A 16,425-nucleotide genomic window follows, 5' to 3' on the forward strand; every position below is an offset into this window, starting at 1 on the left:
TGCCAAAAAGAACAAAGGTATCACCTCGGGAGAGGAGACGCTGATGGAGTACTTGAAGAATCCCAAGAAGTACATCCCTGGAACAAAGATGATCTTTGCTGGCATTAAGAAGAAGGGAGAGAGGGAGGACTTGATAGCTTATCTCAAAAAAGCTACCAATGAGTAATAGTTGGCCACTGCCTTATTTATTATGAAACAGAAGTGTCTCATGACTTTTTATGTGTACCATATTTAAATTGATCTCATACACTAGAATTCAGATCATGAACGGCTGATGGAATAATTCTGTTGGACAGTCCTGATTTAAATAAGATTGGTTTGTGGCTAAAAGAAAAAAAGAAAAGCCTGCCTACAAAGTTGGCCTTTGGCTGGTGTCTGGGAACTTGGATTTTAGGAGGGTTCCCAGCACCTAACTATCATAAGGATAACCTCACTGTGCCTGAACTACTTAAGCAACCCAAACGGTTGGTTTATCCTGAACACCTGCTTTGCTTCTGGGACTCTGGAATTTGCTAAGTGCAAGGTAGAGAGTGCTACGGGACAAGACCCCAATAAAAACTTTGGGCACCGAGTCTCTAATAAGCTGCCCTGGCAGACATTTCACATGTGTTGCTGGAGGAGTGACGCACACCTTGTACACTCTCACCAGGAGAAGACTGCTGGAAGTCCCGGCCCAGCTCCCTCTGAATTTGGCCCCGTGTGCCTTTCCCCTCTGCTCGTTTGCTTTGGCTCCCCTGCTGCAATAACCCACATCTATGAGGACAGCTACATGCTGTGCCCTCCAAGCACATCGCCAAACCCAGGGGCGGTCTTATAATCTGCCAACACAACGCATATTTTCTTTGCATATCCTTGAGAATAAAAGCATGCTGATAAGTACATAATTCATGCTGGGATTTGCACAAGTGAATTAACTATATATTTACAATATCCAAAGTTTTGGATTCAGTAATTCTTAATAGAGGCAGTTGAAAATAAAATCTTGAGAACTACAGAGATAGGAAAAATTTAAAGTTTCTTGCTCAGATGATATTTTATTTTACTTTTAGTTTTCTACTAACTTGCTAAACATTAAATTGATTTTTTTCAAAGAATTTCTCAGAAATACATGTAAGTGGCAATAAAGTGGAAAGAAACACATGGCGTAGATTAAAATTTCCAAAAACGGCCCCAACAGGAGGTAGAGTTCATGGCCCCTACCCTCAAAACTTTGTGATTGTCTCTACCAATAAATGTAACAGAGTGACTATTTATGACTTCTGAGACCAGGTCACAGAAACACCTTGGAATACCCAATCACCACACTGTGAGAAAGGCCAAACAATTTTAAAGAGAACTATGTGGAGGAAAACCTAGACCACAGCTCAATTTCCCAAGCAGGTGAGGGAGTCATCTTGAAAGTGCATCCTTTGGTACCTCCCCCTACCCCTGCAATTACGCCAACAACAGGCACTGTGTGAAACAGAAACAAGTCATGAGGCCTACCCAAACTACCCCAGATTTGTGAGCAAAATAAATGACTGCTATTTTAAGACAGTTTACACGGGTTTGTTATATAGCAACGCATTATTGATATAGTACATCATATTATCTAAGAAAACTACCACTTTTACCTCTGGTGCAACTTAAATAAACTTAAATTTCCAGTTTTAAGATAAATAAGTACTAGGAATGTAATGTACAACATGATACATATAACTAACACTGCTGTATGTTATATACGAAAGTGGCTAAGAAAGTAACCTTAAGAGTACTTAACACAAAATTTTTTTTCTATTTCTTTGATTTTGTATCTAAATGGCATAATGGATGCTCATTAAACCGACTGTGATAAACTTTTATGATGTATTAACAGTAAAGTTAATCACACCCACAACTTACACAGTGTAGTCTCCTGTATCTCAATAAAACTGGAAGAAAAAAAATAAACTTAAATATTTGACAATTTTTCCCTCAAAGTGTTCTCAATAATAAATGCTATCTACAGGGTATTTTGAGGCAGGGTTTACTATTTTTGTTACTGTTGTGCTTTATCTTTCAAGGCAGAGTCAAATCTAGATGAACCTACAGACTATTAAACACCTTACTACCAATCTATTCCCATCATGAACTTAAGGAATTTTGTACTATTATTTTAAAGGGTTTACAACACTCATTCCCACCCCCACCCTACCTTTCTGTTTAAAAATTTTATTGTTCTTGTTTTGTATGTAACAAGTTGCTTTTTATCAGGGTCAGCTAAAGCTCAATTTCAAGTACCACTGAACCAGAGATTCAATTGAAATCAATATGAATTATGTTAATTAAACAAAGAAAGGATCTAATGCTACTTCCCACTTAGATTATAAATATGTTTATCTGATTTTACATCCCTTATTCCTTAACACAATGGATATTCTCTTCTTTGAACAAACCAACATGACTGAGATCTGGAAATATGATCATAACAAAAACACCAGCACAACATAATTTGGGAAGACTTTTGATCAGAATTATAGACTCCAGTATTTTAAAACCATACAAAACCATATTTAAAACCAATAAAATCCATGAAATATATTCCCATCTTTCTAATAAGGAAATGGAGTCTAATGAAAGCTCTCTTAATTATGGGCCTATACATGTACTTATTACATAAAATAAAAAATAAATATGCTATGGAGTTGAAAGAAAATTTCCAACTCACTTTGATGACATTCAACAAATGGGACTAGGACAACTGGATATCCACATTAAAAAAAAAAAAAAGAACTTGGATCCATACCTCACACCACAAAGATTAACTCAAAGTAGATTATACACTGACTTAAATATAAGAGCTAAAACTATAAAACTCAAAACACAGGAATAAATCTTTGTCATTAAGGCTTAGGCAATGATTTCTCAGAAAAGTCACCAGAGCCAAAAGCAATAGAAGACTGATAAAGTGGATTTCATCAAAATTTAAAATTTGCATGCTTCTCAGGACACTATAAAGAAGCACAACTCACAGACTTGAAGAAAAATTTCTAAGTCACATATCTGATAAGTTGTATCCAGAAGACATAAAATCACTCTTACAACTAAATAAGAAGATTAAAATAGCCATCTAAAATAACGGGCAAAGAATGTGAACACTTTTCCAGAAGTGCAAATGAAAATCACTGAAACACCACTAGAATGGCTATAATCAAAAAGACAATCACAAATGTTGGTGAGGACGTTGGGCAAATAGAACCTTCATGCATTATGAATGGAACATAAAATGGTGTGGCTGCTTTGAAAAGTAGTCTAGCAGTTTCTCAAAAAGTTAAACAGAGTTACCTTATTACCCAGTAACTCCACTCCTAGCTATGTACTTAACAGAAATGAAAATAAGCATCCACATAAAAACATCATACACAAATGTTCAGAGAGGCATTATTCATAATGGTCAAAAACTGAAAACAAGCCAAATGTTGTAATATCATAAACAAAATGTAATATATCGTTCAAAGGAATATTATTCAGCAATAAAAAGGAATTCGGTCCTGACTCATGCTACAACATGAATCAACCCTGAAAACATTATACTAAGTGAAAGAAGCCTGTCACAAAATACCACGTATTATATGATCCTAAATATATAAAATGTCCAGAATAGGCAAGTCTGTGCTGTGATGTGTGTACTCGAGTCATGTTTGACTCTGTGACCCCATGGATGGTAGCCTGCCAGGCTCCTCTGTCCATGAAATTTTCTAGGCAAGAGTAATGGAATGGGTTGCTATATCCTACTCCAGGGGATGTTCCCAATCAAGAGGTCGAACCCACCTCTCCTGAATTGGCAGGTGGATTTTTTACCACTGTACCACTTGGAAAGTTCCATAGGCAAGTTTAAGACAGAAAACAGATTAGTAGCTGCCAGGAATTAGAGGAGAGGCAGGAGTAAGGATAAGTGAGGGAAAGAGGTATAGGGATTGAACTCTTCATAGGTCTGGTGTTTCTTTGTTGGGGGGGCGGTGATAAAGATGTGCTAAAATTAGATTATAGTGATGGTTGTACAACTTTGTAAATATACCAAAAACCATTAAAGCATAAACTTTAAATGAGCGAATTTCATGATGTATGTGACAGCTGGACCATAAAGAAGGCTGAGTGCAGAAGAATTCACACTTTGGAACTGTGGTGTTGGAGAAGACTCTTGAGAGTCCCTTGGACTGCAAGGACAACCAGTCAATCCTAAAGGAAATCAGTCCTGAATACTCACTGGAAGGACTGATGCTGAAGTTGCAATACTTGGGCCACCTGATGCGAAGAACTGACTCATTTGAAAAGACCCTGATGCTGGGAAAGATTGAAGGCGGGAAGAGAAGAGGACGACAGAAGATGAGATGGTTGGATGGCATCACCAACTCAATGGACATGAGTTTGAGCAAGCTCAGGGAGATGCGGAAGGACAGGAAAGCCTGGCATGCTGCAGTCCATGGGGTCGCAAAGAGTCAGAAATGACTGAGCAACTGAACAACAATAAAATCTCATTTTTAAAAAAGTCTTATAAGAAATTAATGAATGCTGAGATGTAAACAAAAAGTCTACACATAAAAATATTCCAAGGAGAGAATCTGGATAAGTTAAAGATACATCTACTTTAAAAGTATCTAGGTGGCACAGTGGTAAAGAATGTCTGCCAATGTAGGAGATGCAAGAGACGTGGGTTTGATCCCTGGGTTGGGAAGATCCCCTAGAGTAGGAAATGGCAACCCACTCCAGTATTCTTGTCTGGAAAATTCCTTGCAGAGAGGAGACTGGCAGGCTACAGTCCATGGGGTCACAGAGGCAGACACAACTGAGCACACAGCACACGACATGTTCAGGCAACTCAGTTCTAAAACTATAATCCAGAGTTGTGAAGTCCAGTTTGGAAGCCACTAGTCACATGTGGCTATTCGGCAGCTGAATGTGGCTAGTTCAAAGTATAAAACATATTCAGCATAGTGATGACTTAGTGCGCCAAGGGAGGAGAGAGAAAAGGAAATATTTTATATTGATTACATGTTGCAATGATATTATTTTTGGATATAATGAGTTAAATAAAATACATTATTAATTTCCCTTGCTTGTATGAGTTGTGACTTCTGGTCATATCACCTAATCTTGATGAACTGGTCAAGTCCTCTGCTGTAAGGGTCTCCTAGATTATCTTCAATCTGCTCCCTCCCCTCATTCCTTACTTCCTCTGCAGTTCTACATGAATGGAACACTGCTGTCTCTACGTATGGTTCAAAGGAAGAATGAAGTTATATAAGCTAACACAACTTACCTGAAAATCCCAGCAACCAAGGAATGCCCAAACTTTGCTACACATTAGAATCAACCTGAGAGCTGCAAAATCCAGTGCCTAGGTGACACACCACAGCAACTACAAGAAGAATGTCTGGGGGTGGGAACCATGAATCAGAATTGTTAAATCCGCCCAGCGCCGCCGCCCCCCCCCCCGCCCCCCCGGTGGTTCTAACATGCATCAAAGTTTGGGAACCTATGCACTAATCATTCAGGCAGGTGGGAAGCTTTAGGGAGTGAGAATTAAAATGAAAGACTCAGAAAACTGGAAGAAGATTAAAACCCAACCTCTGCATACTAAATCAACCCCAAACAAGAAAGGTATCAAATTATCTATATTCGTTTTTTGGCCATGTCTGTTTGGAGTCTCAGATGAAAGTACCCTTTTCAGAGTAGCTGATTCCAAAATTTTATTAACCCACCAGGGCAGACTAATCTCCCAAAGTAACTATAGCAATTTATATTCCTATCAGTTCTCAAAATTATACTAACATGTCATTTGGTGGCTTTAAAATTATGCCCTCCTAGAGAGTTTGTTTTTTTTTAACTTAACAATTATTTAGGACTAATTAATGCTTGGTACTAAGAGCACTACAAACACTAATTCATTTAAGTTTCACACTACCAGTAAGAGTACAGATACTATTATTATCCCATTTCATACAGGAGAAAACCGAAGCAAAGACAGGGTAAATAGACTTGCTCAAATGGTGGAGCAAAAATGCAAACTCAAGACAGTCTGGCTCTGAAGTCCATGCTCTTAAATATAAGGTAATGCTGCCTCTTATTATTATTTAAAAACTAATATCTTAATCACAGATTGACTGATAGCCAAAGATTAATTTACAAGGATGACGAGTCATATGGCTAACTAAAAAATCATACATATAGTAGAAGTACTAAACCATGAACTATTACAAATTATGTATTAAAAAATGCATTCAAAATTCACAATTATTTATCAGGTCCCTACTACATGGCAGGCAACGTTCCAGACACTGAGGATACATCGCTGTTATGGAGTACATGCCTATGCACCAGCCCCCAATTCAGACAATGAAGCCCTAACCCTAGTGAGGCTATATTTGGAGTAAGGGAAGTAAATTAAGGTTAAATACGGTCTTAAGGATGGGGCCCCAATCCAGTAAGTGTTCTCCTAAGAAAAGACATGAGAGTTCTCATTCATGCTCACTTTTTGAGTGTGTACACACCAAGGGAAGGCCCTGTGAGGACATCATGAGAGGGTGGCTGCCTACAAACCAGGAAGAGTCCTTACCAGAAACCATATCCACAGCAATCTTGATCTTGGGACTTCTAGCTTTCAAAACTGTGGGAAAATACATTTCTGGTGTTGAAGTCACCCAGTCACCCAGTGGTGTTTTTGTTATGGCAGTGCAAGCATTCTAATACAAGTAGTAAATAAGACAAAGTCTTCAAGGAGATTATAGTCAGGTGTAGACAGACAATAAACAAGATACCATGTAAATCTGGCTAATGATGCAAGGCCAAGAAGAAAAAGAAACTAATGGGAGGGTAAGATTATTTTAGATAGAGTGGTCAGTAAGGTCTCTCCAAAGAGAGTTCACGTGGGTGGAAATTTGAAAAAAAGTAAGGGAGTAAACCCCAAAGTCTGGAAGAAATGCCTTCTAGGCAGAGGGGAAAGCAAATACAAATCCTTGAAGGAGAAAATGCTTGGCCTGAGAAAAAGAAAACAGGCCTATGTTGTCAGAACAGTGTAATCAAGCGAGATGAGGTGAGGGAGTAGTGATGGCTCGAATGCCATTAAGTTATGATAAGTCATTTAGGTTCCATTCCAGGGAAATGGGAAACCATCAAGGGGATTTGAACAGGCAAGTAACACAGCCTGATTTACACTTAAATTGTTTAAAAATACACAGAGTTCACATAGGGTACATAAATAATTTGAGGGATATATCTGTACATAAAAAGCTTGAACAGTGAAATTCTTTCTGGAAAAAATTAAAAAGCCAAACTCCATTTACTTGATCCATGTTATCCATTCTAAACTGAAATGCAGGTCCATTAAGCTGGGCTAAAACAAACAGGTAGCAAGTACTGACTTAATTGTACAAATTTCTAGAGTAAAGTTTTCCTAATTTGAATTGTAACTCATTCAAAAGACAGAGCATCAAAAATGTTCTTCTTGGGTAGCTAAATGGTGAGCTACTGAAAGAGGCTAGGCTGCCCTGTTTTACAAAGAGCAGCTATTTAAAGTACTGAATGGGCTTCTCTGGTGGCTCAGACTGTAAAGAATCTGCCGGCAATTAAGGAGACCCAGGTTTGTTTGATCCCTGGGTCAGCAAGATACCCTGGAGAAGGGAATGGCAACCCACTCCAGTATTCTTGCCTGGAGAATTCTATGATTTGCAGAGATGATCCAAAGTAGTCTAAACACTATCAGTTCTTCCTCAATCTTCTAGAGAAGACAGTCCCTAAAATACCTATCTACTCACACTGAGCTTAATGTTTTTTACTGGTTATCTGTATATAACCTTTTGGGTTAATTGTAGGTGCCCCAACCCACTCATGTAATTTCACAGTAAAGAAAACACAAAGTAAAAACCTTACCCCCCTTATCCTTCCAACCCTATTTTCCCTTTAGAATACATTCTGATCCACAAAAATAGATGGGAAATTTAGAAACATATATAGAAATCAGGCATAGTCATCAAAAATACCTAGAAAATGAACACAAGTCCTTAAGTTCTGACACTTTAATAGCCTCAAAAGAAAACAATACTTCCCCTCACCCCTACACTTACAAGCTTAATAGACATACTATCTAAGCAGAAACACATTTTCTATACTATTGTGTCATTAACAATGCTAGGAAAATAGTGTTCGTTATTAGGCAAACAAGTATATACAACTGAATACGTAAAATAGGCCAAATAATTAAAAACTTAAACATTTCCAAACCTCGTTGCTGAATTGGCTCCCCACCTGCTTCTAGCCACTGGCTAGAAATACAGAGTTACAGTCAATGGTAAAAAAAAAAAAAAAAAAAATTTCTAAATACTTATTTTCAAATACTAAAATTTTTATTTCTCAAAATATCATGCAATCAAGTACACATTTAGGTTAAATACACCAAAGTTTTTCAGAAAAGCAGGCAATATCCGTGAAATTCTTAGCCAATCACAATAATCAAAAATATTTATTCTATGAATAAGGAATAGCAGTTTATTAATGTAATTCAGTACTAGAAAAAAATGTGTAAAAAACAATTTTATCTCCATTATACTCTTCATTATGGATGAACAAAAAAACTCAGTTAAAATTCAATTCTTTTTTCCCTAAGAAAAACTTTTTCGTGAAAGATTTTGCAAAATATGTCTGTGTTTCAAGCAGTGATAATATGGAAAGGGTAAGTCGTTCAAATGTGCTCCCTTCCTTCCCAGCCACCATCACAAATTACTTCATCAAAAACAGGCACAGGCTGGCAAGCAACATCCAAACACAATAGTTTTTCAACAATAACAGGAACCCCAAAATAGAACTTAAATTTACTGTAGAAAGGTACTATATTTCAGAACTGAGTATTTTGGTTACTAGAGAAAAATGCCATTACATTTAAATCCCATTAAATGAAAATAATCAAAAATAAAATTTACTTACTTTAGCAATCTGCAGCAACACAATGCAGTGTTTAATTGATTCTACCATGCTCTACAAAAACAAAATACTGATATTAGGATCTTGCCCCCAATAAAATGGCCAAATAATGTTAAAGCTTAAAATATAAAAATCAGTTCAAATACACAGGATTTAAGTCTTCTCTACATAAGAAATACCCTCTCTGATTTCGAGTGGGTTCTAATATGTGTGTGTGTGTGTGTGTGTGTGTGTGTGTGTGTCTGACTCTGCCACCCCTTGGACTGTAGCCTCTAGCCATGGATTCTCTAGGGAAGAATACTGGAGTGGGTTGCCGTTTCCTTCTCCAGGGGATCTTCTGGACTCAGAGATTGAACACAAGTCTCCTGCATTGCAGGCAGATTCTTCACTGTCTGAGACACCAGGGAATATGCTGATAGTGTCAAATGAAATTATTAGCAACTCTATGAATCGTTTGGGAATGCCAAAAAATTGTTATTTTACACTGAATAACATCTAAGTATGGGACCGGTGGCATAAAGGATAATGCCTCTGACTATGGATCAGAAGAGTCTGAATAACATTTAACGGGTTTTTTAACACTTCAAACAAAGGTATATAAATCTAATTAACTTCCAAATTCTTAGATAAACAGCAGGCTATCTCAATGTAAATTCTCAAAATGTCTATTCAAGACTTTCATGGAATTACAGAGAATAAAGGATCCTATCAAAATATTGGTGAACCTACAATATTACTATATCTGTATCTAAAATGCTTTCATCAAAATAGAAATTTTATTAGCCGTCCAGTACATAACGTCAGGAGGCCAGAATACCAGAAAACTCGAATATACATTGTACACAGATAACACCTTTTATCCAAGGATCTCAAAAAGACAAGACCAGAAACATAAAACGGCATATGAAGTCAATTCAATTAAAGGGATTCTTCTATTCATTTAAATTCCTTTAGAAAATAACAGAATTCTTAAACTCTAGTAAAAATTCATAAAAATTAAAATCTCAATTGCTCTTATTAATAGTAGCAGCTTAAAACAGAAACATTTTAAAGCACTTTCTAATGTAAAGCCAGAGTTAATCAAACACATAACTTACATTTGTTGTCTCTTTGAGGGTTTCAATTTTCTGTGAAAAATAAGTTTAAATAAACTGTCAGAAACACAAGGAGATATCACTGCTGTTTTTTACTGGTTAGACATTTAAAAATTTTTTACTAAAAATGTACTCATTACTCTAAGTGAGTTCAGGCAGGTTGCAGAGTGGTTTTAGTTGTACTTCTTAATTTAAATCAAACATTTAAATAAAAAATTCAGACACTTTATGGATTACATCCTCAAACAAAATTCATGTGATTCAAGATTTGTAACAATAATATAAAACATTCTTACTTCTTACCTGAAAGCAAGTTTCTTTTCTATAGGATATGCTATGTGATTTTAAAATGCTTATTTTAGAATCACTTTAAAGGTTGCAAAGCTGCTTAAAAATGACATGAAACTAAATTTCAAACCTAAGAAGGTGAGCTGAACATGACTCACTACTATTACCAAGTGTAAAAGAGCCAAATGCAAGGCTATGGCTAATAGAAATGCAAAAAAAAAAAAAAAAATGATGGTGCATCAGGAAATCTAGTCAAGGAAAAGGAAAACATTAATTGAAAAAAGAAAACAATATTCAAACTACAAAGTGGTTATCAGAAACCCAAAGGGAGAAACTATAATTAAAGCAAAATTCATTTTTTGTCCTCATCTGTGGCTTTGGGTTTATTTTGAAAATTTTATCAGTTGCCTTATTAATATCTGAAGTGACCACATATAAATTTAATAAATTTCTACCTTCAACATATGATCCCTCAACAGAAAGAACTTATTCCTAGGAAGGTGGTACTTACAAAAAGGGTATCATAATAAAAATCTCAGTTATTCTTTTGTTCAATTATGAAACCATACCAGAAATGCACCAGAAAACTCCCCTTAAAATCTATATGGCACATTATAAGAGGTCAACAGTACTGTTAAAGTAGTCAAAATACTGAGGTCCTTCTATTACTTCTCCAAAAGGCTCCTGGTTTAAAATTTTTTTAAGTCAAAATCATGATTATGGAAGTTACCTTTCTCTGTTCATCATCTTTGCAGTTTTGAAGTTTATCATCAAAAAGCTACAGGATTAAAAAAAAAAAAGACTATAATTATCAAGCTACTTTACTACATTGTATATGTTTACTAAACAAAGAAAAACAAACATATTTCTTCTGGGGATGATTTATACATGGATTAAAAGTATAATGTTTCTTAAAATACAAGATAACATGTATTTTTCCAAGGCATTGTTATCAAGTCAAATTCTACTGAACTATCTTAAACAGTCAAGATCAATTACTGTGGTAGCATTACAAAGCAGAAGAAAATATATGACTTTAAGAACTTAAAATGTCAGTTCGGAACCTGTTTTTTTCTGCCTTGTTTTTCAAGTTTGTCAACATTCCTTTTTCTTTCCAGGACCTTTGCTTGTATTAATTTTAAAGTGGGAATTGAAAGAGATAATTTTAGTAATGATAAAAAAGAAATAAAACTCTTCCAAACCCCTAACTCACCCAAATAAAAAAAGGCCTTAAAAACTAAACCATTTGAAATTTACCAGTTTCAGAGAACTTTTAAACAAAATATGAAACTAACCTTGTTTTATTTCCTTCTAATTATTAGGTTAGTTTTAAAATGGCTGAAGGAAAAAAAAAATTGCTGAAGGACTAGTAAGCATTGTAAAGTAACATTCAGCTCAGTTGCTCAGTCGTGTCTGACTGCGACCCCATGGACTGCAGCACACCAGGATTCCCTGTCCATCATCAACTCCTGGAACTTGCTCAAACTCATGTCCATCGAGTCAGTAACATTAAGTAACTGTTTTTACTCAAAATCAAGCTCTGGAACATTTACTACTTTGTATCAATTCAATATATAATCGAATACCATACCTTCAACTGTTCTATCAAGATTTGTAGGTATGCATCAGCCTCTGTAAGTTTCTTATCAAAGTCCTGGACACTAGGAACAAATCCTGAATCCAAACCCTAGAGGGGAGGAAAAAAAAAAATGCAATAAATTCCAGCAATGTCTAATAGCACAAAAGATCATCCTTCATACATGATACTTCACTTTTCTAAATTAAAAATAGTCTTTTACATAAATAATAGGTCTATTTAAATTATCTAAATTCTCCAAGAATAGTTGGTACATCAATCTCCTTCATGAACTTCTAGCACTATTCCCTTCTCATCAATTACATGTGCTGCTGTCCAAATTAGGATTTATCCTGCTTTTTCAGAATAATTTCCTTCTCTCCCAAAAGCCCCATACTGGGCTCCAGAGCAACAATAATTAAGCTAAAGGAACATGCACAAAACAACCTAGATTATCCTCCTATTTCCCCCTTACTTTTTGTTCAATTGAATCCTCCAGTCCCCTAATCTCAACTTTATATTCTCACTGTTTAGTTCTCCTGTTCCCTAAATTAACCCATTAGCTCAGATGTTTTCCTCCTCCTCCCTTATTTAAAAAAAGAAAGAAAACTCAAAATTCTCACCTCTTCTAAGAGGGCCCTCCCTAAGTGAAAGTGACAACACTTCTGTCTTAAGTTCCCTACTCATTTTCCCCCTTGGAATGAACACTACACTCTTGACATAGTGTAAATGTTTATTTATTTAGAGGGCCCACTTATTTCTCAGTTTTACAATCCAGAATGTGCATGTCCTACTTTTTGTACACTAAAAATTTTAAGCTCCAAGAGTACAGGATTCCTATGCTTTAACTCTACTCAAAAGAAAGATTTGAGTTAATCATCTTTGACTGAAAAATATATAAATCTTGGCTGTAAAAAACAAAACAGTCCAAGATCAAAAAAGGCTATCATCTTGCCATATTTGCATGACTAGAAGTCATGCAGTTAAACAGAGAAATAAGGGTCAGGAACCAATAAAGTCACAGTAAACCCAACCCAACCACAAAACTCTGCACTAAAAGGCTGAGACACAGTGCTCCAATATAACATACTTGACTTTCAGTTGTTTTTTTGTTCCCCTCTCCCTTTTGCCAAAAAACTGCTTATCATTTCACATTCTCCATTTTAGTCAGTTGAGGCCAGATCACTTTATATTAAACCAACACCTCATCGTTGCCTAACACTGTCATTGGCAAAGCATTTTCTCTGCCATGATCTCAAACATCAGATTGACACAGTATAACATTATGGAAACAACAATGGGTTGGCAAACCTGGTTTCTAATTACAGCTAAGCCACTAACAAGATAGTGTGTTTCTCTAAGCTATTTTCTTACCTGCCAAATAGAGGCTCCTCCTCCTACTATTATTAATGTGGCAGCTATGACTTCTACTAAAGACTATAATTACTATCAATAACTACTGTTACTACTGCTGTTCTTCCCAAACTAAAATTTAAATTCGTAAACAAAGCATTAAAAACCTAACTCTTATTAAGATCATGGGAAAAACTAATCTTATAATTCATTTTCTTTTTCAAATTCAAAGGCAACAAAAACTGCCTACTTTTTTTTCACATACACACTAAGAAACTACTTGAAATGAGTATTGAAAATAAGAGATGTCATGTAAAAACAAAGTGTAAGAAAAAAATAATAAGCAATATATGTAAAATCCAGATATATTTATAAAATTGTTAACACCTTCATTTTTAAAAATAACCCCAAAGACACTATTTTAGAAACTTTTCCTTCCTATGTAGAATATGATGATAAAAGATGTAGGAAAGAAAGGATAAATCCGTCACATTCCAGAGATACTACAGTATTGTACTAAGAAAGTAGGGAGTGATTCCTTTCAATGTAACTACACCACAGGAAAATAGGAAGGACTGCTTGGCTTACTTTTTGTTTCAAAAATGATATAATTATTAATAACAACTATAAAACCTCATTAAAATCAGTTAGATACATTATTCTTGCTAAATATTAAAAAGGTCAATGGCATACTCATAAATAAATAAAAAGGTGAAGGATCTAAATGACACAAAGTGATCTTCAAGAATTTTCCCTCTTCTGAATCCATTTAGAACCACCACTATAAAAATTTAATTAACATATCCTTCTAGACAAATCACTATTCGATTAAAAATCCCCCAATAAATAAATGGAAAAACTTAGATTTAAATTACTAAGATCTGAAAGCTACCTAAATTAAGTCTTAAAAACAACTGCTTGATTTTACTATTAATATAATCATGCGAACCTCACTGTGGCTCTTTTCTCAGACCTCCTCTCCCTAGACAGTCTTCCACAACATTCCTTTACACCCTTAAAACCCCCAACATCATAACATCCAAGTCAAAGATCTACTCAACAATCCATTTTTCTCTATTAACTGTATAATGGGAAGTTTGTAACAACAGTTATTAGCTTAAAACCCCAGAACTGGCCTAAACTCTCTTGAAGAGTAAATTCATAAATCTTTGGTTTACCTTAAAAGAAAATCTACATATATAGTTTCCCATCTGCAATCAATAAAATAACATGTACACATTGATTTAACAATGTGGACAAGCAATTGTTAGTAATTAACCTATTTTCTCAAATCTTTTAAGAATAATGTGCTAGAGGAAAATATGTTTTAACTACAGTGTGACTCAGGAAAGTGAAAGTGAAAGTGAAGTCGCTCAGTCGTGTCTGACTCTTTGTGACCCTGTGGACTGTGGCCTACCAGGCTCCTCTGTCCATGGGATTCTCCAGGCAAGAACACTGGAGTGGGTTGCCATTTCCTTCTCCAGGGGATCTTCCAGACCCAGGGATCGAACCTGGGTCTCCCGCATTGCGGGCAGATGCTTTAACCTCTGAGCCACCAGGGAAGCCCCCACTGTGACTCAGGACATAGAATTAAAGCCATGTAGTCCAACCTCCTACTCAACAGCAGTTACACTTATAATGTTCTTGAAAGTCATCTAGTATTTGAGTATCTCAAGAGAAAAGGAACTTATTACCTTCTAACATAAACGATTTCATAAAATCCCTTTATTCCTCTTTTCATTCAACATTTAAAATATAAGGTACTACACTTATCCATATCCTTTTTAACAGACTTGTGTTTTTAAAAAGGTCATAAAAATAGAATATAGTCCTTTACCATGTCGAGAGTGGTCTGTCTTCTTTTGAATAGAACTCAGAACAGGCAGACCCTTTAAAACACTATGACTTCATACTTCCTACAGTGACATCTTAGCTCTTGGGAACAAGCAGGTTGGGAGCCAAGCAGACTCTGTACTTGCCTTTTAATCTAACACTTAGCACATTTTATCATATCTAAATACTTACTTGACTGACTTCCCTGAAGGATTATAAACTCCACTAGGGCAGAAACTGCCACTCCTTCAGCACTGTACGCTCCACCCCCACACAGCTCCAGGCGAGCTCACTGCTGAGCACACGTGTGCTGCACTGACGGCAGCTTCTGGCGGCTGCTGGTGCCGTGATACCAGTCTTCCCCACGCACGGCTTCCTAGACTTCCCCTGCCTGCGTGCTCTTTCTCCTTCTCCTCCCTCGGTCCATGTCTTTCTTTCCTTCTCTTTTTTCCTTCAATAGTAAGTGGTTATGCTGCATTTTTGGCAATCAGGACCAAAAGAGGTGGTTGCTCCATAATTTACCACATTGATGAGCCATAGTTCTAAAGATGATTTCTGTATGAATTCATTTAAAGTTTAAAATAAAACTATTATAGAGAAATAGAGACAAAATGGTTTGTAATATAAAATAAGCTAAACTAGAAGAAACTCAATAGATATTATACCTAAATCTAACCATAAAATAATCTATGTAAAGAAAAAAAAAACCACTTATGTGGCAAATGTGGTTTTTTAAAAAAAAAGTCCCTAGTCTTCAAGAGTAACTTGCTAATTAAAGAAAGCTAAAGTACATGTATAAAGTTAACAGTAACACATAATTCTCTATCAACCAAGATCTATGTATCCAGATTAAAAATATACACATAAAAAGGCAGACATCTGGCCCAATTTAAGGGGAATTCCAAAAATAATATCTAAAATGAAGGAAGAATATTAAACTGCCTCAAAATTGTATGTAAGTACCTCCCTACTATTTTTCTAATACTTATGTTGAATATTATCACTTTTCTCAGAGGTACTTGTAACACATCAGCAAAATTAAATGGAATTTATATTAATAACTCTAATAGGGACATTAAACATTATACTTTGTACATATACATAACTGAATACTTCACTGCCATTAGAAAGAAGAGTATTATAAAGGATGGCTTTAATACTTTCTGAAGTACACAGGAATTGTACTTCTTATGTAGCTGCTTTGGAGAGACACTTAGTAAAATAGTACAAGAGGCAATTTTTGAGGCAAAGAGTAAAAGCTTTTAAAGTAATTCCTGCTGACAGAGGAAGACTAATGAATAGTGGAGGCAAAGGTGGGGAAAGGTGGTTTAAGGTCTTCTTGACATC

The 16,425-nt window shown here is 35.7% G+C and overlaps 1 protein-coding gene across 12 annotated transcripts in view; it reads right to left on the reverse strand.

Moving 5' to 3' along the window:
- The window catches only part of OSBPL9 (oxysterol binding protein like 9), a 175,305-nt gene that overhangs the window by 30,027 nt on the left and 128,853 nt on the right, over window positions 1-16,425 (reverse strand). For 8 of the 12 annotated variants that reach the window (XR_011487874.1, XM_070468164.1, XM_070468163.1 and 5 more), the window contains 4 exons: window positions 11,908-12,003; window positions 11,047-11,094; window positions 10,032-10,061; window positions 8,938-8,988 (listed from right to left, as the gene is read on the reverse strand). Coding sequence is in view for 10 of the 12 variants with exons in the window: in XM_070468164.1 (XP_070324265.1) it covers window positions 8,938-8,988; window positions 10,032-10,061; window positions 11,047-11,094; window positions 11,908-12,003 (225 nt within the window). In the remaining 2 variants the exon portion in view is untranslated. Of the gene's footprint in view, window positions 1-5,278; window positions 5,393-6,574; window positions 6,594-8,937; window positions 8,989-10,031; window positions 10,062-11,046; window positions 11,095-11,907; window positions 12,004-15,082; window positions 15,101-16,425 lie in introns of those variants that run through there. The other 4 variants (XM_070468170.1, XM_070468169.1, XM_070468168.1 and 1 more) reach the window with 3 other exon arrangements.

This window comes from Odocoileus virginianus, chromosome 5 (assembly GCF_023699985.2).
Source record: "Odocoileus virginianus isolate 20LAN1187 ecotype Illinois chromosome 5, Ovbor_1.2, whole genome shotgun sequence".
Lineage (NCBI taxonomy): Eukaryota > Metazoa > Chordata > Mammalia > Artiodactyla > Cervidae > Odocoileus > Odocoileus virginianus.